Source organism: Emydura macquarii, unplaced genomic scaffold (genome assembly GCF_026122565.2).
Source record: "Emydura macquarii macquarii isolate MOO-44397 ecotype Brisbane River unplaced genomic scaffold, CSIRO-AGI_Emac_v2 contig_2457, whole genome shotgun sequence".
NCBI lineage: Eukaryota > Metazoa > Chordata > Testudines > Chelidae > Emydura > Emydura macquarii.
Genome location: NW_027132594.1, coordinates 4086077 through 4107665, shown reverse-complemented (window position 1 = coordinate 4107665; position 21589 = coordinate 4086077). Strand labels below are relative to the sequence as shown.

The following is a 21589-nucleotide window of genomic DNA, read 5'->3' as shown; positions in this document are numbered from 1 at the left end:
AAATACAGGCACCCAAAACTAGTCACCACTTTTGAAAATTTGAGCCTAATGCTCTGGTCCTACAAAGACTTAGGGATGTGCTTAACTTTATACCCGGTGAGTAGTCTCACTGAAGTCAATAGGACTAATCATTGTGTATAAAGTTAAACATGTGGACCCCAATGAACCCAGGGTCTATCCTGAATACAGCCCACTAAGGCTGTGTTCATTTTAGCCTATTCGTACACAAAAGCATCATTTGGCCAAGAACTTGTGTTAGTCACATTATTATGTATCAAGCCAGTTTACCAGCCATGAAGAGTCCAATCAGTAGCAGCGAACTCCAGCCCCAACACAACCATCCAAATAAGCATGCTAATAGAACAGAGCTCTAAAACATTTTCATAGCATGAGCTACATCTTAAAGGGAGGCTTGTCTCATGGATCCTCTCCTTTTGCAAATCCGTGGATTATTTCCCGTCCCATTCATAATTACAACACCCCAGTAACTACAGCAATTGTCTATATACTAGGGAGATATTTAACGTATACTTAGCTGTCTTTTATGTGATTTTGCAGCTGAAAATGAGGAGAACTAGCACCATGTGACCAGCCAACTCTCCTTAGAGAAGTTATTGAGCAAGTGCCCAGTGGACAATTTTGGAAATCTGTGCAATATGGTATTTTGTTGCACAATTTGTCCATTTGTCCTTGCACTTAAAAGGATAGGTCCAGGCATCACCAATTTGTATCATGAGTGAATGTTCTACAATTTATAAAGGAAATAGTGACATGGAAAGAGTGAGTAAGGATAGAAAGGATTATGGCAGGGATAAGCAATTATTTTTGTCAAAGTCAAGATTCCAGAGAAAATAATACAAAAACAATAACAATAATGATAATAGGTAAATAAAAAGTTTTCACAGTCCATTCAAAGTGTCTGGCGGTCCAGATTTGGCCCGTGGTCTGCTTAGTAACTATCCCTAATCTATGGCACAGTCCAGTGGTTGTCAACCCCTTTTCATTTGCGGACCCCTACAAAATTTTGAATGGAGAAGCAGACCTCTTTGGAAATCTTAGAAAGTCTGCAGACCTTCAGAGGTCCACAGACTCCAGGTTGAAAACACTGGCATAATCTAGTAAAGGGGAAGCACAGGAGATAGAGAGTAGAAAGCTGTCTAGATTTCTGAGTTTGAACAGTGACAACTTGATGAAGAACTTGGGTCTGGAAAATGCCATTGATTATTGTGGGTGTTCTACCAATTTTCCCATTGTTGGAAATTAATAGATAAAGAAGGGGAATTGAGAAGCAGATTTCTTGTGCTAACAGTAAGAAAAGAGGGAAAAACATTTTGGAAATGTAACAATGTTCCTGGTGGGAACCAGCAGTGTTGCATGCATGCAACACAATGAGCAGGTGTAGGGAAGCTGCAGCACAAGTGTGCAATGCAAGCAGGTGCACGGCAGCCATGGTGCAAATGTGCAACACGCTAAGCAGGTGGGTGGTAGGCAGGGTGCAAACGTGCAGCACAACGAGCAGGCACGGGGCAGCTGTGGTGTGAACGTGCAACTCAACCACAAGGTGGGCAGCAAACGTGCAACACAGTGAGCAGGCATGTGGCGGCCCTAGTGCACACGTGCCACAGGAGCAAGCTATTGGTAGCCGTAGTGCAAGCGTGCAACACACTCAGGTAGGCGGGGGTCACGTCAGACCTGCCCAGCTCCCGAGCGGGCAGGAGCCACCCCTTGCGGGCGGTTTGCGGCCTGCGTTCGGCGCTCCCGCCTGCGATGGCGGGTTTGGCGGTTTCCCGTAACGTTTCGGTGGGACCCGGTCCCAGCCCAACCCGACCGCGCGCCGTGTGCGAGGGGCGGGGCTCCCCGGGAGAGGGCGTACCCCAGGGAGGGGGCGAACGGGCCCCCCCACGGGGGCGGGAGGGTAACTACACGGCGCCCCCTGCCGGCCCCCCCCCCACCGCGCGGCCCCGTAAGCCCTTCAGAGCATCAACCGCCACAGGCAGAAAACTAACGGAAACTTTTGGATGGAGCCCTGCGCATGCGCCGCCCCATCCCCTCGCCCTGCTCCCGCAGGGCATGGCGGGGCTTGTCGTTCCTCCGCGGCGCTGGGCAGAGGCAGGGAAGGGGAGGCGGAACTACAGCTCCCGGCAGCCCCCGCGCCCCCACCCCGTCCCGGGCGGCTCTGTGGATGCGGGGAGCGCAGCGGGGATAATGAGATGCGTGTGAAGCGGCTGCCCGTGTCCCTCCAGCGAGTGAGTAGCGGGGCTGCGCGAGGGCCGAGGCGGGAGCCGTGCGCGGGGCAGCCCGATCCGGTCTTGGGAGGCTGGTGGGCCGGGGGCGGCGGCCAGCGCAGGCTCCGGGACCCCGGGCGCTGCTGCTGCTGCTGCTGCTGCGGGGGCGGCTTCCTCAGCGTTGACCCAGGCGGTCCCGTGCTCCCGCTGAGGTCGGGGGGGGACACACCTCGATGCGGGGGGGCGGACTGAGGCCACATCATCTCCGGAGAGAGGCGCAGCCGCTCGCTGTGTTGGGGGGGGGGCGACCGTACCCGCGGGTGACTACAAAGGTGGCTCCCGAAGGGGGGGGAGGTCCGGAAACTTTCGGCTTCCCCCCCCCCCCCATCCGAATCCAAATCTGTGCGAACGAGCGAGCCGTCCCCGCGCGCTGCCCCGGGGCAGACCGGCTCCTCGCCACAGCGCGCGGGGCCGTCGCCCGCGCCCTTCTTCGGGGCCACGGGGGGGTAACGAGCGCAGGCAGCGCGCAGAGCCGGTGGCCAAGCCTCGCCACGCGTGTGAGGAGCCCCGTGCAGTGTAGGGGGCCCCGTTGCATGGGTAGGGGCTTGTAGGGCTGGACCTGGACCCCAAACGCCATATGACGTGGGCCTTTCTCAGTCGCTCCGGCCAAAACACAACTTCCAGGAGAGTGAGAAAACTAATAACAACCCAGCCAACGACTTGCTGATAAGGAAGAGGAGTCATGTTTTATTTGTGGTGTTGTGGCACCTCGGAGTTTCAGTCACGGACGGACCCCCCCACCCCGTGGTGTTTAAAGGGCTAACTAAGTAGGAATAATGGGGATGAATTTAGGAGAGAGAAAAATGTAGGCTGCGCATTAGAAAAAACAGTCTGAAAGATCTAATACTTTGTGAAACAATCCTCGCACGAACATGGTGGAAGATCACTTGCAACTTTTGAAACTAAACTAGACAAAACACTGCAGAAAGTAGTGTAGGGAGCAGTGTTGCAGTGGCAGGGGAAGGGACTCTAGATCACCTAATAGGCCTTTTCCAGCTTTGATTTCTGAGGTTCTGTGAATTATTTTATTTTTTACAATTTTAAAGCATTTCAGGAATGAGCATTGATGCCTCAATTTGATTTATTTAAAATATATATTTGGACTAACTGAATTTGTTAATCACTTTATAATCCTTGCCTGAAAACTGCATAAAGATGTAAATTATATTTACATGGAATAGTCTTGTTGAATGAACCCTTCTGGTAGTGCATCAATCAACCTCATTTTCAATAAACTGCTTTAAACATTTATGTGCAGATAATAAAAAAATTGGTATGGAAAGACTTAAATGCAAGCATTTAATGTTTTTAGTATAGGAATTGGCCAAATAGAGGCTACACCCTACAGCATTCATCCACTGTATATTTGACCTGTTTCTCTTAATTTCCAGCAACCAATGACATCACTTCAATTAATTATTTCTTCTTCTCTTGCACACACATCCATGTCTTCTCCTATACTATTCCATATTCTTGGAATCGCTTCCTCAAATGTGTTCACTAAACCACTTCTCTTGCTTCATTTAGATCTCTCCTAAAATCTAATTTATGTAACCTCGTCTATGAGAAATGAGGGATAGGAAAGTAACACATGGAAAACACACAACAGCCAACTCTCAAAATTAAAGAAACCATTAAGATGTTCACATGCCTTACTGAGTAATTGTCACTCTAGCCTTCCTCTCTGATTTGTCTGTTTAAGGCCCTAATTTGTGTTGTGACAGTCCCACTCCCTGTCTCAAAAAGCACATCTGTCTCTCTTTATTTTGCCAGGCTAATACACTTCTGGGTGTGCAAAAAGTAATACTTTTGTTGTAACTAGTTACACTGAAAGATTAAGTAGGTAAAAATTCACTTTGTGTTTTTTGGATGAGATAATTGCTAGGAAGCTAGGATATGAATCTTGCAATCAGCCACCTTGATTTCATGGGAACAAGGCATCCATATCAGCAGTTTTGATTGCTGAATCGGGCTAATTCTCTCCCCTCCAGCTTTACATCTCTTTTGTAACTTTTGCCATGTCACTTTACACACTCTCTCTCTTTCTCTCAAGTGGATCTTTGATTATATTATGGATAGATATTCACCAGCAGTTTTAATTTCTTAAATTAGGCCTGTAATGTTCATCAGCATTATTCCTACTCGGGTAGTTTTTATTTCCTGTCTTGAAGAAATTATGGAGTCGTTTGTTAACTTTTTAAGGCTTAATTTAATTGTTAGAGATGATAATGTTCTCTATGGGATTTCCTCATCTACAGAGTAGATGATGAAAAGCATGTGAGCTTTTATATCTTATATTGATCTGTTTTTGAAAAAAGTACATTACGTATAATATCCTTATACTTGGGTTACCTGGTGCTTTCACAGATGGTTTCTTTTTGTGGGAGCAGAGTTACATGGGGAAACGCAGAAATGTTTATCATTCCAGTGATATTTATTCAGATTGCGGAAGAGACATTGATGAACCAGTGAAGTGTGAATTAGAATGCGTTTCTCTGAAATGCTGTGCATCCTCTGCAAAATGCTGGGCATCCTTAACTTCTGTGGATGTCAGTGGGAGTAGATTGTGCTTAACATCTCATAGAATTGGGCCCTTAGTTCTGCTTAAGATTGGTATATGTGTGACAGGACATTTCACTGTATTTGAGGCTATCTGTCATAATGGTTCCTGTTATGAAATGCAAATTTGCCTCACTTTGCTCATTAATATAGACAAATAATAAAGCTCAGTGCTATTAAAAATTCAGTCAGAGCAGTTGGTGTAGACAAATATATTCAATGGATGATTATTCATCATTCCTACTGAATGCTTAAAATGCTGGTTCACCCAACAATATTTTACAACAAATAATCTGAGTCCATAATCACCAAATGCAGACCAAAAAAGAATTAAAATAATCACAAAATAATAGTAAATACAGATAAAAAGTTGTGGCAGGTTCACTGTTTGTCAGGGATAAGAACATTAATGTGGTGTACAGTAGCTCTTGTGAAAACATTGTGTAAATAAATAGCTAAACTTTTCTAGGTGCTTATTTCACAGTTTTATATTGGCTTGAATGAATAATATTAGGAATTTCAAGTTAAGTGCCAAAGACTATTCTAATGATAATATTGTGGTTTTGTGCATATTCAATTGCATTTTAATGTATTTCTTATCCCATCCACCATCTACCTCCTACTATTAATAATTATTGTATAAATTGCTTTTTTCTTTGACATTACTGGGAAAACAATCATGAAATGTCATATGTGGCAGATATAGCATGTAGTTTTAGGCACGATGTACATAGTATGGCATACAATAGAGAAACAGTTAAGCATCTGTTATTAACCAACAAAATGCATGTAAAATTGATTGATTACACTATAGACTTATTTGTAAGTAATCAGAAATACTTTGAAACTAATGTGATTATACTGCTATTATGCAACATTATAAACTAATTTGAAATAATAATATCAATTTTTCCCCCCTACCAGGCAGAATACAACATTTCAAAATGCTGCAGATTATCTGGGTGAACCTAGAGATTACATTTAATGTGCTTGTGTTTTTAGAAATGCTGTTCCTGCATTTCATGAGATAAAACACTTCACAAAAATGAAAACGTGGAGATCTGTGAAGGTAACCTTTTAATCATGTGCTCGCATGTTAATGAACTCGGAGAAGAACTTTCGAAGAAAAAATAGATTCATTATAAACACTTATATGCAGTATTATTGGCCTAGGATGCTATCCACATGTTTTTTTGTTTAAATGGAAAAGGACGTCTAAGTGAAGATGAGCCTGTGTTTGATATATAGTGTCTGGAGTTAAGTGAGGGAAGGAATATTTTTAAAGAGCTACCAACAGTTCTCTATCTCAGCCCAAGATTTTCTCAAAAGACATAAAATGAAGGACGCGTGTGAAAAAGCGTTGTTGATGCTTTCCTCTGAAGGAGACAATTTCATGATGATTTAAGCCTCTCCAAACATCTGGATGTGGTGCTAAAGGCAAGTCTGTGTCTTTGATCAGCTGAGTGAAGCTGTGGAAAGAGGACCTTTAATCTAAAGTAACTTCTGGCTGAAATTCTCTTGCTCATCAGCTTGAACAGAATGAAAGGGAAGATGAACATGATGTACCAGTCAGGGGCCTCTTACTGAACTGAAAAAGGGAAACTTTAGACTATCATTTGAACTGTAATATTATAACAACATTCTGGTCAAATATTTTTCTTAAAATTTGACAACTAGGCAGATCTCTACAAATTTAAAGAAAGTCAGATGTCAGCAAACGATTCCTCTCCTCCATCCTTACAGAAGTTTTCTCCTCCTGCATCTCATGCTGCTGCACCACCAACCCCTTCTCTGTCATCAAGTCCCCAATCGGGGCTCTCCAGCCGGCTGTCCAATGGCAGCCTCAGCACACAGAGTCTTACCAACTCCAGGGGCTCTATGCATGGGGTCTCATTCCTGCTGCAGATCGGTCTCACTCGGGAGACTGTCACCATTGAAGCTCAGGACCTGTCCCTCTCATCTGTCAAAGACCTAATCTGTTCTATAGTTTACCAGAAGGTATAGTATAACACCATACAATGCTGTTGATTGTAATAGTTATTTTAATTTTACTATCATCGCTATCACGCTGTAAATTTGGATGCATCAAATGGTTATGTATAGACAAGGCCAGTGTTGAGACTGTGTTAAGGTTGATTCCATGTGGTTCAAAAAGATATCTCAGTATCTCCCAAGATGGGAGTTTAAATTAAAAGGAAGTGCGCTCTCCTTATGTCTGGCTTCTGAAATCCAGTAATAGTAGAAATGCAGTAATAAATGTGGACTCTTCATACAGTAATTAGTTTTGATAATATGGAAATTATTTTTTCTCCTGTGGTTGTAGTCAGTGTTGCTGCTCTCTAGTAGCTTTCTTCTGTGGCCATTGCTGTTATGTATTTGTGTTGAAGAAAACTTTGTTCAGCAGTATTCTTGGTATAACACAGCAATTCTCAAACTGTAGTCCTTGAACCAGTGGTGGCTTACAGAACAATTGCTGGTGGTCTGCAGAGATCTGGTGGGTCACATGGCACTGGCTCTTCTCCTTGTTTACAGCTGCAAAAATTCATTGAAAGGCAGCTAATATTTTCCTAATATTAATTTTCCATATAAGCAATTGCTATAGTTGTCACAAGGATGCAATATACTCTTCAGTAGGAGGGCAGGTATCAATGAGACAATTTTTCTATTACCATGGAGTCTGCAGTGTGAAAAAAAATTGAGAACCCTAATGCTTAAATGTTCTGAGTTGGTAGAAAAGAAATGTGCAGTTTGTTATTTTTGTTCATGTGTTATATTTTATGTATAGATTACATGCTATTAACCAGATTTGAAGTTCATGTTAAGTTTCAAGCAAATATAAAAACAACCTTATTTTGTCGATTCCCTCAAATGAGTTATTATATTAAACAGTTTTATAGAAGGGGAATGGGAAAACATCATGAGAGGAAGTAAACACACTGGGATTGTGGACCAAGTTGCTTTTCCTTGTCTGTAATTCTTTTTATTTTTCAGAACTATGTTTATGAATAGATTGGCTTATTAGAACTGGAATGCAGTGTTCTTTTCTCTTGCTTAGGATTTTGAGAAGGTGGAAATAAGCTTTATATAAACTCTAGTATCTAGATAATCTAGTTGTATTTCTCCTTCCCCATAAGATTTTTTCATATATTCCTCCTGTGTTTACATTTTTTTAGAATTATAGTAAAATTATTTCTGGTAGCTCACAAAGGTTCTTATGAAATTAATTTGGGCAATGACCCGTGTAATTTTTTATGGGAAAAAATATAGGTAGGACATAAATGTTAGCATCACTATTCTTTCAAATCCTTTTAGTTCCTGCTTTCTTTTTCTTTCACCTCTATCTTTTTGCATCTGCTTATTTCTTGTTTCTTCCAGTCTTCATGCTTGCCTCGCCTTTCTCTTTGTTCATTCTCTCTTATTTTGGCTTTTCCTGTCTATTCTTGGTAGTCTCATCTATAGTCCGTTCATAGCTCAAGCTCAGAAGTACATTATATGTGGAGCCAGTTATACTGTAATTGACTAGGATTTCAATATTCTGGTCTTCCTCTCTCCAACTTACGTTAATTCAGCTGTATACTAACTGTTGTGACTGATGATGCCAGTAGACAGCTGCTTAGTGAGAGCATACCCCATGCAGGCAGCAGACAAGGGACCAGGAAATGGGGGAAGGGATGCTTATGTGTGTTGGACTTATCTTTCTTAAGTACTTTTGCAGCCAGTGCACAAGTGGCAATATTATCCCACCGTTCACAGCAATATATCCTGCCTGGAACTTAGGAACTAGTCCTGAGGTCAGGTGGCAGAGGCACAATTATATCCATAAATTTGTTCTCATATTAACATAAAGCTCTCAGAATTACCCTTTTCTCTGAGAATTCTCCTGTACACAGCTAATTATTGTCCCAATCAGGAATGTCTTGGAATTTGGTAATGTTCAGGCCTCCCCTGCCTGTGGCATTTCACAGCTGGCTCAGTCTCTCTTCTGTTGCCCTGTTAGCTTCTTCCAGCTTTAGGACAGTACACAGCTTGTTCTCATGCAGGTTCAGGAGATACAATCTTTTTAAAACTGCTAATAGTAAATTTGTAAAAGTTTAGGATTTATGATTCTTTTAAAAGAAACTTTCTGCTTCTTTCTTAAAAGTTTTGAACTGTTTCTAACTTTTGTTTTATTTAACAATTTTTCAAGTCTATTGATAGTTTCCTTTTACTTTGGGTATTTCTTCCCTATACTACTTAATAATGCTTCTAAGTTATATTTCAGTTGTATATTATTTCTTTGTATAGCTGGGATATAGGAAACTGCCCTTGACAGATCTCTCCAGTCTCAGTCAGCTCTGCATCTCAGGTTGAATTGTCTGCCTACCTTCACTAGCTCCATATTTCAGGACAAGCTGTAGAATATTAAAGAATGCTGGTTAGGGGGTTCCAGCTGTCCTCACAGAGTGCTGATTAGTAACACTTTCCCCCTGTCATAACCTGGAACTGCAGGGACAGAATCTCTTTGCAGGTCTTTCCAAATACCTCACATCTGCCCTTCTTTTTAAAAATAGTTATCCTCATGCACCTTTTAATTTCTTTTATGGCAGCTCAGTATACTTAAAAAATACACTTGCATCAGAAAGTATTGTAGCTACTACAGATAACACCTAAAAATCCTATACCTGAAAGACATTAGAGAACAATTTTTTTCTTTTTTTCAGTTTACTTTTTGTATAGTCAGTTTTGCTGTTTTGAAGATGGTCAGTTGCACTTCCTGTTTCATGCTCTGCTGTTGGGGGAGCTCAAATTATCCAGATTCTTCAAAAGTAGAGGTTCTGTTCTTAGCAGTAGCGGCAGCAGAATTGAAATTGAAGAGGCAGTGGACATGCCTTTTCACTGAGAGGAAGGGGAGGAGAGAGGATGGAGGGCCGATTATATTTGGTGTTCCTCTTGGACTTGCCCCAAAAATACCTTTTGAACTTCAGCAGGAGAGCAGAAAAAAACCTTTCCAAACTGAAATTCAGGGTATTCTGTGTAAAGGATATTCTAGATCAGAACATTTTTTAAAATTAGTTAATTTAATGTCAGTGTTCCTTAAACGTCATAGGGATGTTCCCAAATGAGCCTTATTTTTACAGCCATGTGTGGCATTGTAACCATGCATAAACCATAATTGGCACTTCTTCTGTTCTTTCCTTATGTAGGTTATCTGTACCAGCTACATTTTTGTCAGGGTGGGGTTTGGGGAAGAAAGTTAGGCATATCCAATTAAAAATATAAATTTAATATGTATGTTGTTAAAATAGACAAATTCATCTGTAACTTGCTTTCTTTAGAGCAGATCTTGCTATCTGATAAGATTTGCAAGCTGCCTCAATAGTACCTGATTTAATGTTTAAATCTGCTGCTAACTGCCACTGCTCTGTTCCTCCGTACACCCTCTTATGTCAGGAATGAAGTGAAATGTAAAACTGTTTAGCAGTTTTCACTAGCAAATTAGTACTTTAATGCATTTTATGAGGTGTTTAGCTGACAGCGTTCTCTAAACTGTAGCTGCTATTTGCGTTGTTTTAGATAAAGTAGAGGAAGCACTCTCATCAATTTATTATAAATGAGAAAAAGATGTTTTTACCAGTTTGGGTTTTTTGTACTATTACCTTAAGAACAGCAATATCTGGCAAGACCTCCACTTTTTCTCATTCTGAAGCCTCTCTTCTGTTATCTGCCTCTACCTTTGCAACTTGTCCTTCATCCTTTCTCAACTCCTGTCATCCTTGGTTCCCTCTATTATTCTAGCTTTCTTTTGTCTTTACCTGCCATCTCTTCTGTGGCTGATTTCCTTTTGCTTTGAAGAATTCTATTTTTTGTGTATGTGGAGTTTTCATTTTCCTTTCTAATTACTGTCCTCCCTTTGTCTCCAAAATCATAGGGTATGCTGTTTGTTCATACTACTTAGATTTCTAACCCCTCTCAGTTTCTTTATGGTCCTTTCAAGTTGACTTCCTCCTCTCCATTTCCTGAAACTGTCTTGACTAATGATCACCACCTACCAAAGTCAAAGGGACACTCCTTATTCATATTAATCAACCCTCAGATTCCTCTCATCTTTATTTCATCATTCTTGTTCTCCTCCTGTCTCCATATATGTTAGCCTCCCTGAGGTTTCTATTCTCAGTCCCGTCCTCTTCTTTTTTCTGACCTCATCTATTTCCTCTGCTTCATCTACCACCTCCACACTTATTCCCAAATCTAGCGCTCTTTACATTTCTTCTCATATTTCTTGTTCTATCAAACATCTCTTGGATTCTGATGTCATCCCCAATTCATTCTCCAAAAGTGTTTCTTCTTTCTTCCTAATCTGCCTCCTTTGACTCTATTAACAATTCCTTTCCTTTCGGTCTGCCATGCTCACAATCTTAGTATCTTTTTTTGCTCTTCTCTCTTCCCATATCCAATCTCTTGTTCTGTTTTGTCATTTCTTCCTCTGTAGCATCTTCAAAATCCAGCCTACCCCATCATCTGCACAGCTGAAACCCATGTGCAGCACAGGGTCAGCTTGATTACTGTAACCTTCCACTGTGTGGCATCTCTGATCTCACTTCTTTACCCCTCTAGCAGTAACATTTTGTATCCACTAAAGTCATCTTCCTCTCCCTCCACTCCAGCTATGTGATTCCCCTTTCTGAATCCCACCATTAGCTTCCCGTCTCTCTCAGAATCAAATTCAAGATCCTATATTATCTTCCTGTGTCTCTGGGTCTTTGTGTAATTTCCTATCCTTTCAACTGATTGTTACCTTGGTCTCCTCCTTGCAGGCTTGGCCTTTGCCTATGATCATTCTGCTCTCCATATTCAGAGTAGTCTTTCTGTTTTCATCTGGCAAGATTCCTTTTGCTTACTTCAAATCTTTTTATAGTCCACCTCCTCTCCCAGCAGTCTTTCATATCTTCGCATAACAATCTCCTCCATCCTTCCCTGAATTATTGCTTACTGTTTTGTCTTATCAGAATTGAGGCCTTAATCTGTTAAAAACTTACACATGTGATACTCTTCTTGTCTGTTTGCAGGATCAGGGTCTTGAAGTGTTTGCAGGATTTTGGGGTGGATAGTGTAATTGAAGGAACACAGTCAACTTGAAATCTAGTCATTTTCAAAAGGAAAAGTAGTTTCAGATATTACAGTGACAGGTATGTCAATTTCCTGCAATATCTTTGGAATACCTTATTGTATGTGGTGTTATTGTGGGCCAGGATTGTAGGTAACCTCTCTAAGGGGGAGATGTGATAGATATGAGACCTGGGAGTTCAGAAGCCTATATTGAAAATGTTGCAGACAAGTACTGACTTTTGGGACAATAAGTGTTACATGGATTTTCTTGAGATTCCATTGGGACAGGTTAATGCAAAGTCCCCTCTCGGTTTATGCAGGAACACAGCCTTTTGAAACTATGCCCTTAGGAGAAGGGCACTGTCTGCTGATCATCTGTTACAGAAGGCCAACATGACAGCTGTATAAATACATTTGGCCTTCATTCTGGGTCTGGATGTAAGATGGATGAACTTGTAATCACAGGGAAAACCCAGTTGTGGGTTTTGAAAGATAAAAACTTACCAGAGCCCTAGGTTGGAGTTGGGGGTGACGTCTGGGAAGCATTTTAGCATGCTTGTAGGTTCATTTATTGTTTTAATGTTTTCTCTCTAATGTTTTTACCTTAAGAATAAATGAGCATGCTTACAAGGAGCTGTCTGGTGACTTACAATGGCAGGCTATACACCGTTCGTAGTCTTCGAAGAGAAAAGAAAGCAAAGCACAAGCAGTGGACTGTTTGGGCAGTCTGGCTTGCCTGGGTTATTACAGTGTAAGGCAGGATGCTATGCAGCCTTAAAATCCCTGGTCAAAAGTTAGTGAGATATGCATGTCCACATGAGGTGATGGCCGGAAGCCTAAAGTGGGTGGGCCTCAGAGGGGGCATACAGGTGCAGTTGCCTTGAAACTATGACAGCTACATCTGTTGCTAAGTCTTACTGCCCATTTTTGTGATTTGACATTTTTCCCATTCCCTTGTTCCTGTGTGAAAGACCAACTCAAACACTGGAAGAAATAGACTAATTCAGGGGAAACTGTGCACATGACAGCACTTTGTTATGGTCAGTTTCAGTAAATAAATGTAAATACTCTTTGTTATGATAATTGTGGCTGCTGCTTGAAATAATAGCAGAGAAAAATGAAAGTTCACTGTGCCTTTCCTGATAGTGCAGCTTTGTTCCAGCATAAATCTTACTTTGAGCTTTGTATGAGTCTACCTAAATTGGTTTTGCCTGAAAATCGCCCAGTTCACTTTGAAAGTGAAAGTGAAATTTTTTGCAAAGTTTGAAGAGACTTGATTGATTTTTTTTTTTTTTTTGAGTTAGTGGTCATTTAAAAAAAAATTACCCTAATTTGAAATTTCTACTTGAGTAACATTTAGTGTGTGTCTTGGTCAAAAATGGCTTACTGACCCCTTCAGATTTTCTGTACAGCTAAATCAGGGTTGTATAGAAATGCCTCACAGTAGCTAACTAGCTGGTACTTTTTTGTGGTAGCTGTCATTGTTCCAGAATCAAAGCTTTCTTTTATTTAAAAAAAATAAAATAAAATAAAAAGTCTCTAGTCCTTGTGTCTGAAGATAATCAGTTCACATTTGGAAGGTTAAGTGGTATCTTCCTGAATCTGCAGACAGTCTGAAACTATCATAATAAGTGGTGTTTGTTGCTCTATTTATATGGAAACAGGAGTTGATACTGAAGCCTAATTGACAATTTAAATGTGAGCATTAACTATTTCACTGCCGATCAAAGAACATTAGAAATAGATCACATGATGAAAATATGCGTGACCTACTGTATGTGGTGTCATGACTGGGTAGCTCATGGGAGAGTACCACTATTGTCTGTCTTAGGTTCTTTCCCTGGTTAAATCTTAAAAACTCATGCATAGGATATATTTGAAGAAATTAGATTGTAATTTAGCAATGTATTAACTATTGTTGGATCTAATTGTAATTGTTAGTCTGTTTATAGGTAGTGCGCTCTCTAATAGTTGATTGAAGCTTAGAAAGAGTCCCAAACTTCACTTAATGTAAGGAACTGATTCTGCTCCCATTGAAGTCAATGGCAGAACTCCCATAACGCAGAAGTGGATACTACTAACAGGAGCAGTGGTACACAGGAGCCAGCAAACAGCTGAAAACTGGGGAGTTGGAGTGGGAGTTGTATGGGAGGAGGCATGCCTCTTTTCCTTAGGGGCATTGAATGAGTTGTTGTGTTTTTGTGTGTTGTGGTTTTTTCTTTTCTTTTTCCCCCTAGTTTGCAGAGGCTGGTATGGTACTGTGAGAGTAGCAGAGCCTTTGATCACAGCTGAGCCCTGATTAGGGACAGGAGCTGCCCTGATTAGGGGACCTATAAAGGCAGCGAAAGCAGCCAACGAGCAAAACAGGAGCTGGTAATCAGAACAAAACACAGGGAAGTTTGTAAGGGGAGTTTATAAGGAGAGTTTGGCCGAGGGACTGTGTGATGTTCTGGTTTTGTTTTGGTATTTGGTTGGTTTTTGGCTTTTTTTGTTTTGTTTTTTTCCTTGAGACAAGCTTAGGCAGGAATGCTATGACAGATTCAAAGTCAGGAAGAGACAATGAAGATGACTGGATGTGGAAGATGCGTCATGTACATTATCCTGGAGTGTGTACCTGAAAGAGCTTCGTTTGTATGAAGTGCCGCCTGATAGAGCTGTTGGAAGAGAAGATATGAGGTCTGGAGATGTGGGTGGAAACTATGGTTGAGTTTTGAAGGGGATTCGAGCAGATGATGGAGGGAAGGCACGAGGAGGCTGAAAGGGTAAGTTAAGACTCGCAGATGCAAGGTGGACTGGAGAACTGAGAGGGTAGACTGCTGGGTGAGAAAAGTGGCCATGTGACTTTGAGAACCAGGCAGGGGAAAAGACTGGCTAGGGAAGCAGAAATAGAGTTCAGAAACAAGTTTGCTGAATTGGAAAATGAAGAAGGGGCACAGCAGGCAGTAACACAAGGTGAGAGGGCAAGGAAGAAGAGAAGAGCAATTAGTCCTATAAGAAGAGGAGAAGAGTCAATGGAGAGAGCCAGAATTTGCAGCCCCAGGGGAAAAGAGGGTGACTCGCAGAAGATTGCTAGAGAGAACAAAAGACAAAAGGACTTGCAGCAAGAAGGAACAGGAGAAAAGCCAGTGAATCACATCACCAGGAAGAGGCAGATCTACATGACTGGGGACTTCCTACTAAGAAGAACAGACAAACCTGTTACCAAAGCTGATCTGGAGAATAGAAGGGTGTGCTGTCTGCCGGGAGCTAAGATATGGGATGTGGACCTGAGTTGAAGAGGATCCTAATAGGAGCAGGAAAGAATCCACTAATTGTCCTTCACATGTGTACAAATGATACTGCTAGATTCTTACTGGAACACATTAAGGGAGACTGTGTCAGGCTGGGGGAGACGCTTAAAGTGAGGCTCAAGTGATCTTTAATGGAATTCTTTCTGTCCCTAGAGTAGGAGAAGGAAGGCGAGACAAGATTATGATGATCAAAGGATGGCTCAGACAGTGGTGCTATATGGAGGGCTTTGGAATGTTTGACCATTGGGAGACATACTTGGACAGAGGACTGTACTCATGGGATGGACTCTGCCTGAATAGGGAGGGAAATAGATTTCTGGGATGGAGGTTGACACAACTGATTAAAAGAGCTTTAAACTAGGGACTTGGGGAGACAGTTGGGAGATCTCTACGCCTGATTCTGATATTGACCGGGAGGAAAATCGAGACAGGGAGAATATAGCAATGGAGAAAGGAACAGCAATGGATAGGAGATTGGATATTAAAAGGAAAGATAGTGCCAATACCAATTAAGCTAACTGTCAGGTAGGCATTACTGGCAGTAGAATGACTCTACCTAATTGGTGAGGAATCGGCTTGAAGCCAAGCAGAAACAACTAAGGTGTCTGTACATCAGTGTGAGGAGTCTGGGTAACAAAATGGAGGAACTAAAACTCCTGGTGCAGGAAGTGAAACCAGATGTTATAGGATAACAGAAACATGGTTGAATAGTAGTCATGAGTGGAATACAGGGATTGAAGGGTATGTGCTGTTCAGGAAAGACAGAAATAAAGGTAAAGGTGGTGGAGTAGCATTGTATGTTAATGATGAAATGGACTGTAAAGAAATTAGACGTGATGGAATGAATAAAAGTCTGTTTGGATCAAAATCACTTTGGGGAAGAAAGCTACCAGAGGCTCCCCTGGGATAGTGCTTGGGGTATGCAATAGATCCCAGGATCTGATTTGGAAATGCATAGAGACCTCTTCAATGTTTTTAATGGGAAAAAAAAAACTACTCGGAATTGTATGGATTATGGAAGACTACCTTCCCAGATGTAGATTGGAAGCCAAGTGCTATTAATAATAGTGGGGTCAGATTTTCCTGGATATGATAACTGACAGATTTCTTCACTAGATAGTTGCTGAGGTGATGCCATTTTAAATTTGGAATTGGTAAGTAGTGAGGACCTCTTAGACGAACTGGTTGTAGAGGATAACCTTGGTTTGAGTGATCATGAGCTAATTCAGATTAAACTAAATGGAAAGATAAACAAAAATAGATCTGCAACTATGGTCCTGGATTTAAAAAGGCAAACTTAAAAAAAAAAAAAAAAAAAAGGGGGGGGGGTGGGGAATTAGCTAGGGAAGTGGACTGGACTGCAGAACTCAAGGATCTGAATGTGGAAGAGGCTTGGAATAAATTTAAGTTGCAGAAACTATCTGAAGCCTGCATCCCAAACAAGGGGGAAAAATTCGTAAGCAAGGGTTATAGACCAAGCTGGATGAACAAGCATCTCAAACAGGTGATTAAGAGAAAGCAGAAAGCGTACAAGGAACTGAAGGTGGGATGGATCAGCAAGAAAAGATAGCTCTTAGAGGTCAGAAAGTGTGTGTGTGTGGGGGGGGGGAATGCCAAAAGCCAAGCAGAGTTGAATCTTGCAAGGGAAATAAAAAAACAATAGCCATATAAATAACAAGAAAACAAGGCAAGAAGAAGTGGGATTGCTAAACACTGAGGATGGGATGGAAATTAAAGATAATTTAGGCATGGCCCAACACCTAAACAAATACTTTGCCTCTGTTTTTAATAAGGATAATAAGGAGCTTTGGGGTAAGGGCTGGATGGCTAATGGAAATGGGGATATGGAAGTAGAAATGATCACATCCGAGGTGGAAATGAAACTCACATAGCTGTAACTAAATTAGGCTCAGATAATCTCCATCCAAGAATATTAAAGGAACTGGCGCATGAAATTGCAAGCCCAATGCCAAGGGTTCTTAGTCTGTAAACTCAGGGTTGTACCCTATGACTGGAGAATTGCTAATATAGTACCTATTTTTAAGAAAGGGAAAAGAAGTGATTCGGAAAACTACAGGCCTGTTAGTTTAACCTCAATTGCATGCAAGGTCTTAGAACAAAGTTTGAAAGGGAAAGTAGTTAAAGTCTTTGGTAAACAGTAATGGGGATAAAATACAACATAGTTTTACAAGAGGTAGATCATGCCAGACCAACTTGATCTCTTTGAGAAGATAACTGATTTTTCTATCTGGATTTCAGTAGGCATTTGATACAGTTCCATATGGGAAATTATTAGTTAAATTGTAGAAGATGGGGATTAATATGAGAATTGAAAGGTGGATAAGGATCTGATTAAAGGGGAGATTACAACAGGTCATACTGAAAGATGAACTGTCAGTCTGGAGAGAGGTTTCTAGTGGAGTTCCTCGGGGATCGGTCATGGGACCAATCTTATTTAATGTTTTTATTAATGACCTTGGCACAGAAAGTGGGAATGGGCTAATAAAATTTGCAGATGACAAAGTTGGGAGATATTGCCAATACAGAGGAAGTTTAGAATAGCATACAAGAAGATCTGGATGAGCTTGAAACCTGGAATCATAGAAATGGGATGAAATTTAATAGTGCAAGGAAATGTATTTAGGGGCTAATAACAAGATGTTTTGCTATAATCTTTGGATTTATCAGTTGGAAGCAACAGGAAGAGGAGAAAGACCTGGGTGTATTGATTGATCACAGGATGACTATAAATGGCCAACGTGATGTGGCTATGAAAAAGGTTAATGCAATTCAAGGATGCATCAGGCCAGGTATTTCCAGTAGAGATAAGGAAGTGTTATTGCCATTATATGAGGCACTGATGAGACTTTATCTGGAATACTGTGTGCAATTCTGGTATCACATGTTTAAGACAGATGAATTCAGATTGGAACAGGTGCAGAGAAGGGCTACTAGGATGATCAGAGGAATGGAAAACTTACCTTGTGAGAGGAGACTCAAAGGGCTTGGCTTGTTCAGCCTAATCATATAAAGGCTGAAGGGAGATGGGCTTGCTTTTTATAAATATATCAGATTAATAAATACCAGAGAGGAAGAGGAGTAATTTAAGTGCCAATGTTGACCCAAGAACAAATAGATATAAACTGGCCATGCACAGGTTGAGTCTTGAAATTAGACATAGGTTTCTAACCTTCAGAGGAGTGAAGTTCTGGAATAGCCTTCTAGTGGGGGCAAAAATCTAACTGGCTCCAAGATTGAGGTTGATATGTTTATGGAGAAATTGGTATGATGAGATTGCTTACAATGATATATAGCCAATCTGTAACGGCTAGTAGCAAATATCCTGATGACAGGACACAAGATGGGGAGGGTTCTGAGTTACCATAGAGAATTCTTTCCTGGTGCCTGGTTGTTGGGTTTTGCTGAAATGCTCTGGGTTCAACTGATTGCCATATTTGGTGTTGGGAAGGAATTTTCCCTCAGGTCAGATTGGCAAAGACCCTGCGGGGTTTTTGCCTTTGTCTGCAGCACACGGCTTGGGTCACTTACAGGTTTAAACTAGTGTAAATGGTGAATTTTCTATAACTTGAAGTCTTTAAATCATGATTTGAGGACGTCAGTAACTCAGCCAGAGGTTATGGGTCTAGTACAGGAGTGGGTGGGTGAGGTTCTGTGTCATGTAATGTGCAGGAGGTTAGAGCAGACGACGATGGTCCCTTCTGGCCTTCAAATCTATGCGTCTGAGAGGATTTTCCTTAGCTCAGTTGGTTAAGGCTTATATTTTGAGAGCTAAAGAGTTTTGGATTTTTATCTCAATTTTCTTTGTTTTAAGTAGCAGTTATTTGTACCAGTGGTTTTCTGGCAGAATGTCATTCAACTCTGTCTTCTACAAAGTATGAAAAAATTGATCATGTCTTTAAAAATTGCTCTGGATAGGGAGCCAATTAGCTGTAACTCTATATTAAGTTCTTTTGCAGGCTTCACATATAATCCCTCTGTGTGTTTATTTCATAACTTTGCACAGGGAATATATTCTGGTGATTACTTTCAGGATAGGCTAGATGTTTTTAAATTTAGAAAGCAGTTATCAAACTATTTTCAAATTATAGTTGCTTATAAATTACTTCGTTTTGGCTCCCTTTAGCTAATTAACAGTTTGATTGTAAAATTTCAAACCTAATTTAAATATTAAAATGTAAGGTATATGCTGATTAAAAATGCCTTATCAGCTGGTGGTTTTGATATAGTGAAGCAAGCTTTATAAGTCCTCAGATTTATCACAATCATATTTATCATAATAGGGGATTTTCTTACTAATACTTACTACAGTTGTCATAAGAAACACTTTTAAATGCTTCCTTTCTAGAAATTTGCCGTTTCCCTCTTAGTTCTTTGCATTCCTCTAGCTAAGCAATCATGGATTCTTCCTTGCCCTTCAAGTAAACACCAATCCATTTCTCCAAGTCCCTCCCATTTTCATTTACATATGCTTTTTCCTAATAGCTCTGATGTAGACTACTTTTGACATTTTAAAAGTGGAACACACAGTTGTTCTAATTCAAGATAACCATTTTGAATTACACAAGGATTAACCAATAGAACTGCTCAGCTCCATCAACTGTACATTGGCTTTCTCTTGCGGCTAGCCAGGGTGGATTGATTTAAATCAAGGCAATTGAAATCAGCAGTTTAAATCACTAAGTGGAGAGGCTTGAATTTAAATAATCAATTTTAATCAGCTTTTCCTTTTGTACTTCAGTTATTTTACAGTTGGTACGACTAATAAAACATGTTGATTTACAACAAAATAGAGTCTTTATAGCAAATTTGGTACATCTTATTGCTACCTGGAAGGGTTTGCTTTAACTGTATACATTTATTTAAGCAATTATATAGCTTAATATTTTCAGATCCTTATTAATTGAACATTTTTAGTATGTTAGAACATGGTGAATGATATATTGCTCATTAACTTATTAACTTTTTGCTTGTGATTTATGTCAAGCCTTATTAGGATGAAACTGGAATTGAATTCAACACACAAATCAGCATATAAAATATATATTTATTAATCAAAACAACCTTAAATGTTTTGGATATATAAACTTATTTTATCAAAAACATATTTCACATTTACAACTAAATGATTTGTTAAGGGAACAAAGGAATTAACTGTAGTCACTGAATTAAACTGATCATTTCTGGTCGGTCTGGGAAAATTTTCAAATATGCCTATGTGAATGTGATTGAACTTTAAGTTCCTACTTGCCTAAGTCTCTTGAAAATGATTCAAGTCTCCTAAATTATTTAGTTTTAAAAGTCTGAAGGATAGCCCAGTAGAACTCATTCCCTTCCTCTTTGTTTTTATTCTTAGACTGGAAGAGAGAGACATGTTTTCCCTGCTTTCTCAACTTGCAGGTGATTTCTCAATTTTGAATGAATTAGTTCAAATGAAGAAAGTATTTTGTGTTTCTGCAGAAGAGGCTACTGCTATCCAAAGTTGGTTTAGTCCTTAACTAACTCTGGTTCCAGGTGTTTAGCTAGTGACTTCCACCAGGTCAGTAGTGTGAATTTCTCTAAAGCATCATCAGCAGATGTGTACTGCTTGAATGGTTCACCTCCAGCCCTGACATTTATTGTGGTTGGCATGATTGCTGTGTGACTATTAGATGCCCATCTCATAGAAGCATCTTCTTCAGCAACTATGTATTTACAGTGGTACTTTAAGTTGAGAATATTGGCATGAAAATGAAGTGGAGTAAATACTTGATCCATCCACATCTTTACTGTCTGAAATTTAACCTTGTTGGGTATTTCTTTCTTCAATGTTTCTTGAAGTTCTTTCTGTATTTCAACAGCGGCACAACACAGTAGCTAACTTTCTGCAGATTGTCCAAAGCTATGGAAATAGGTTTCAGTATATTCAGCATACTTTCTACATTTCTCTTTAGTCAGATGTTGACTACTTTGGCTGCAATAGTTCCATCTATTTTGTCACGATTTTCTTCACAAATTGTCAACAGAATAGCCCAGTTCTTAATAAATAATTCAAAACAGTCAGCTACTAAGTTCCATCATATAGCTTGGGGGAAGGGGCGAGGCGAGAATTAATTTGGATCCTCCTGCTCTCTTCAGTGAATCTGAAGCAAAGTAGTTGTTCAGGAAGTATTTTGCAATTTCAGCACCGTTTTCATTTATTCCTGAAATTGTAGTTAAATCTTTAGCTAAAAGAAGCATCAAATGAGCACTCCCCTTGTATGTTATAAGTTTCAGATTTCCTTCATTATCTTCTGGAATTCTTCTTACCTTGGCTATATTTGCAGCATTCTCTGTGACAAAGCTATTCACTTGATACTTGAATTTTTGTTC

The 21589-nt window shown here is 40.3% G+C and overlaps 1 protein-coding gene across 4 annotated transcripts in view; it reads left to right on the top strand.

Annotated features, from left to right (window-relative positions):
• The first annotated feature begins 1573 nt into the window (after window positions 1–1573).
• Window positions 1574–21589, top strand: part of PRKD3 (protein kinase D3) — a 73971-nt gene continuing 53955 nt past the window's right edge. Inside the window, exons 1-2 of one of the 4 annotated variants that reach the window (XM_067562687.1) lie at window positions 1949–2246; window positions 5769–6842. In XM_067562687.1, the coding sequence (XP_067418788.1) occupies window positions 6552–6842 (291 nt within the window). In that variant the 5' untranslated portion in view covers window positions 1949–2246; window positions 5769–6551. Of the gene's footprint in view, window positions 1671–1948; window positions 2247–5768; window positions 6843–21589 lie in introns of those variants that run through there. The other 3 variants (XM_067562692.1, XM_067562688.1, XM_067562691.1) reach the window with 3 other exon arrangements.